This window comes from Electrophorus electricus, unplaced genomic scaffold, assembly GCF_041902795.1.
Source record: "Electrophorus electricus isolate QZ-2024a unplaced genomic scaffold, ASM4190279v1 Scaffold342, whole genome shotgun sequence".
Taxonomy (NCBI): domain Eukaryota; kingdom Metazoa; phylum Chordata; class Actinopteri; order Gymnotiformes; family Gymnotidae; genus Electrophorus; species Electrophorus electricus.
The window spans coordinates 7,501-12,500 of record NW_027658630.1 but is presented as its reverse complement, the minus strand read 5'-3'; the positions used below and the strand labels follow the sequence as shown (position 1 = coordinate 12,500).

The following is a 5,000-nucleotide window of genomic DNA, read 5'->3' as shown; positions in this document are numbered from 1 at the left end:
GGGCATCATGCTACGCTTCCCACAGCAATGACACGCTACACCTGCTATCAACCAATCAGCATTCACTCATGAGGGTGGAGAGGTGATATCCAGAGGCTCTGAAAACCCATCTGATCAGGCTCTGGCTTCTGGATGATATCAGGGGAGCTCTGACAACAGCTGGTGCTCTAGACTGCACAGTGCTCTAGACTGCCCAATACTCTAGACTACAGTGCTGTAGACTGCCCAATACTCTAGACTACAGTGCTGTAGACTGCCCAATACTCTAGACTGCCCAATACTCTAGACTACATAGTGCTCTAGACTGCACAATACTCTATAGACTACATCGCTGTAGACTTCCCAATACTCTAGACTGCACAGTGCTCTAGACTGCCCAATACTCTAGACTACAGTGCTCTAGACTGCCCAATACTCTAGACTACAGTGCTGTAGACTGCCCAATACTCTAGACTACAGTGATGTAGACTGCCCAATACTCTAGACTGCCCAATACTCTAGACTACAGTGATGTAGACTGCCCAATACTCTAGACTGCCCAATACTCTAGACTACAGTGCTGTAGACTGCCCAATACTCTATAGTGCTGTAGACTGCCCAATACTCTAGACTACAGTGCTGTAGACTGCATAGTGCTGTAGACTGCCCAATACTCTAGACTACAGTGCTGTAGACTGCACAATACTTTAGACTGCACAGTGCGGCAGACTGGCCAATACTCTAGACAGTACAATACTCTAGACTACACAGTGCTGTAGACTGGGCAATACCGTAGACTGCACAATACTCTACACTGCACAGTGCTCTAGACTGCCAGTGCAAAGCAATATTACATCATTAGAGAGCACAAACTCATATATCAGTGGTATACTCCACTATTAGCAGGGGACACATCTACGATATTGTGCCAAATTCTTAGGTCACTCGGCAAAATGGAGCTGATTTGGACTTGGTCTGGTTTTTTGATCGTTTCCCAGACCAGATATGCCCACACGGCTTCAGCGGTGTGGCGGCTCCGCTCCGCCCTTCCGACACCAGTAGGACCCGGGAACGTTCCAGCATCCTTGTACTCCCTGTCAGGCTGAAAGGTTTCTGCGAGTCAGACCTTGAGGAGAAGTTTGGGAACCGTACCTTTTATCATATCAGTGTTTATCTGTATTAAGATTTAGTTTTATTAGCGCTTATTCATTCAGTAGTGTTTTACATGCAAACAAACACTTACTGGCCTATCCATGACAGTATTGTATATTTTATCCATTGCAGTATTGTGTATTTTATAGATTCATGTGCGTTCTATTTGCGTCATTAGTGGCGTTCTAAGAGTTTCGGTGGTTTGGACGGCAGCATTAGCTCTGGTACTGGTAGTGAGGCAATAAGTGTGTGTGAGCAGACTGGGAGCACATGACCGGGACTTGGGAAAGTTTCTGTAGGTAGGGTAAACCTTGGAGGGAGTGTGTGTGTGTGTGTGTGTGTGAGAGAGAAAACAGAGAGGAGTGTGATTCTTACTTTGCTCTTCAGGATTTTGTGTTTTCTTCCATTAAGCCATACAATTAATCAGAAAGTTACACACACACACACAAACACACACACACACACACACACACACACACACACACACACACACACACACACACTTCCAGCTCCGTTCACACGCCTCCCTGTCTCATGCTCCTGCTCAGACCTGTCGACCGAAACCAGCATGCAAAGCAGCGTGTGTGTGTGTGTGAATGTGTGTGGCGTGTGGATGTCAAAAGCCCAGTGTGCATTTACGTACGTGTGTGTGTGTGTGTGTGTGGAGGGAAGAGAGGCTAAGACCCACTATTTTGGCACAGAGTGAATTCGGTGTTGTTGCAACTTTCTCTGTCTCTGCTTGAACCAACACATCTTTTCACCCACTACAACTTTCCTTTACCTATGTGTGCGCGCGTGTGTGAGAGGAAACAGAATGAGACTTGGTGTTTTAATTGGTTTCAATGCATCAGCACACAGAATGAAACAGAAAATTTACACAACATAAAACTTGTAATAATTCCAAATTTAGTTTCAGAAAACATATACACATGCACTCTAACACAGACATGAACGCACACATACAGCCTTAAATCTAGCAGCAGTTACATGACCTAGGAATATTAAAGGTGGTATAAGCAATCTTTTCATCTGACTGTCTCACTGGTAGGCACATGTGTGGTCACATTATTCGGTCCCATTACAACAGTATACTGAAACACTATGTGATCACTGCAAAAAAGCCACCTGTTCACAGTGTCCAGAACTGACCATCTGTCTGAATAACCTTATAGAAATACTACCTTTAATACATTTTTTTCCTTCTACAATATTCAGTAAGCTTTACCAACTCTGCTTACTGAAATATCAGTTTCTTTTCACAAAAATATATCCTGAGTCTGACAGTTTCCTGATTTGTCCATTGGATCATCCTACAACCGAAATACTATCTGGAAAAACAATATATGAAAATAACTACATGTAAGATTCTCACTATGCCCAATTAAACAATCACTGTAAGACTTTTATAAACCAACTGTAAATGCTAAATGAACCGGGATGGGGGGTGTGGGGTGTGTGTGTGCATGTGGAGGAGGGGTGTTACAAAATAACTGGGGCTCCAAACAGGAAAGTGTCTTCATGTATGCTCTGACCCGTAACATTACACACGTTTAACCTTACGTGTAGCTCAGAATTAACACTGTTTATGACATTCATTAGCGGGAACATTCAGTTAGACCACTTTGACTGCACAGCTAAAAAAATGTTTACTTCTGTAATCTAATCTACTCACTACATTGCTTAAGTATAGTATGTCATGCCATAGAAATCTATAAAAACAAACAAACAAACAAACAAACCCAAGAATGTTTACAAACATAATAGGATGATGAACTGACATTAAGATCGCCCGTTACACCCATTAACCACGCCGACGTGGTAATCTGCCCTCGTCGGCCAGCTGCGAGTTAACTACGAGAATGGTTTGGCACTAAGGCTGTAGCTTTTCACCTGTAAGTTCATTTGAGTTAATTCTGCCACTAAGCTCCTCTGACACAACTGCAAAAATATTTGGGGGGGAAATATTTTTCAGAGGGAGTCCTTCAAAGCTGGAGTGGGAGTGACGATTCTACACAGAGCCCGAGGCTGTCAGTCAGCTGTTACCGCGGTAATTGACACGGTGTGTTGGAGGCATACATGGATTACCATCAACCATTCTTAACATGTATACATTTGTTTTAGTTTTAAGTAACAGAATTTTGAATAACACGACAAGGATTTCTGACGATTTCTGTTGAAAGGTGGAACCAAACCAATCCTTCGTGGTGGACTCCGAGTTTAGGACGCGACTGCAAGAATAATAATGGACCACGTTTACTGACAAACATAATATTTCACTATCATAAAATGGGTAAATAATGTGTAAATATATCTCTGCAGCCATTCTGGGTAGATAATGTTCTGTTATTCTGAACCAGAACCAGTGTGTCCACACCATAACGTAATCTAAACCACAACAGAGCATATAAAACAACAAAACTGATCTCAGATCAGCTTAAAAGGACAATCTCTACCAGCTCTGAACAGAGCTGCGGTGGTATGAGGTAAATTCTGAATTGTGCTTTGAAATCAGGTGCACTAGCACCCCCTACTGATCAGACTTCAACACTACAGATGTCAGATAGTAAGCTAATACACGGTATGTCTCCACCTGCTGGCCATAAAGCCTCACTGCAGATCTCCCACACCACAGTACGATATGAGCAGGACTGTAGTTTTGTAATCGTGTTAGAGGGGTCTTTTGTCTAGCTGATACGGTTTGTGTCGGTTCAGACCAGTTTGAAACAGTTAAAGCTGGTTCAGCTCCGATGTGTCTGGTCCAGACTGTCTGCAGCGGGTCCGGGTCGGGGGCTCAGCCGGGACGTGAGCCAGTGGGTCCGGCCGGATCAGGAACCTGCTCAAATACAGACACAGGACTTCACACTTTTACTTGACAAGCGCGTTTAACTGCATGTGTTGTAGAGCATTTATTTACACCAAATGGCTCCAAAACCCTTGGATAACAAGACTTTATGGTTTTTGTCTTGTCCATCACTACTAATTTCACATTTCAGCCAATTATCAAGCCGTCATGAGGTCTGGATTTGAGCGCCTACGCTGACTTCCTACTTCTGCAGAGGGCTGTTAGCCGTTAGCAGGTTCAGTGTGTGCATCGCAGGGTTCACACTATGACAAAGGACTTCGGGGGCCCTGGTGACTAAATGGGCAACAGTAAATGTGTCATACATGTACTATGTTACATAACACAATGCTTCAACTGACAAATAATAATGAAGGAAATTATTGAATTATTAATAAAAGTGAAATGAATTTAATAATATAATAAAAACATGTAAGTTTTGTGCTAGCTCACCCATTAATAATATTCTATTATGTATTAGTTCTTCATCGTAATCACTTTGGTCTTATGGGGCAGGGGGGATTCACTTCGAACCCTGGTGTGTGTGTGTGTGTGTGTGTGTGTGTGTGTGTGTGTGAGAGGGGGGCTGCGATACATACACGATGTCGTTGAGCTGCAGGTGGGTGTCAGGGGCGGGGTTAATGAGCACGTAGGACAGCGAGTTCTGCTGGTCATTCAGCTCACCTACGGCAACACCAGCACAACGCACTCATCACACCCACTGCCTGGTCTCACTGTAACATCGCTACGGCAACACCAGAACAGCGCACTCATCACTCACGCCGCCTGGTGTTGCTGTAACGTCGCTATGGCAACACCAGCACAGGGCACTCATCACTCACACCGCATGGTCTCACTGTAACGTGGCTACGGCAACACCAGCAGAGCGCACTCATCACTCACACCGCCTGGTCTCACTGTAACATCACTATGGCAACAGCAACACAACACAACACACTCATCACTCAGTCAGGGTTTTACAGGCAAAAACATGAAACAAAATTTAGAATTTGCAGTCTCAGACAATGAA

General features: G+C 44.0%; 1 protein-coding gene across 1 annotated transcript in view; it reads right to left on the bottom strand.

Moving 5' to 3' along the window:
• Positions 1-1,946: 1,946 nt before the first annotated feature.
• Positions 1,947-5,000, bottom strand: part of LOC145655770 (potassium channel subfamily T member 1-like) — a gene marked incomplete at its 5' end in the record, with an annotated part of 10,547 nt that continues 7,493 nt past the window's right edge. The window contains 2 exons of the mRNA XM_081709251.1: positions 1,947-3,964; positions 4,570-4,654. Coding sequence (XP_081565377.1) covers positions 3,859-3,964; positions 4,570-4,654 — 191 coding nt within the window. The remainder of the gene's footprint in view (positions 3,965-4,569; positions 4,655-5,000) is intronic.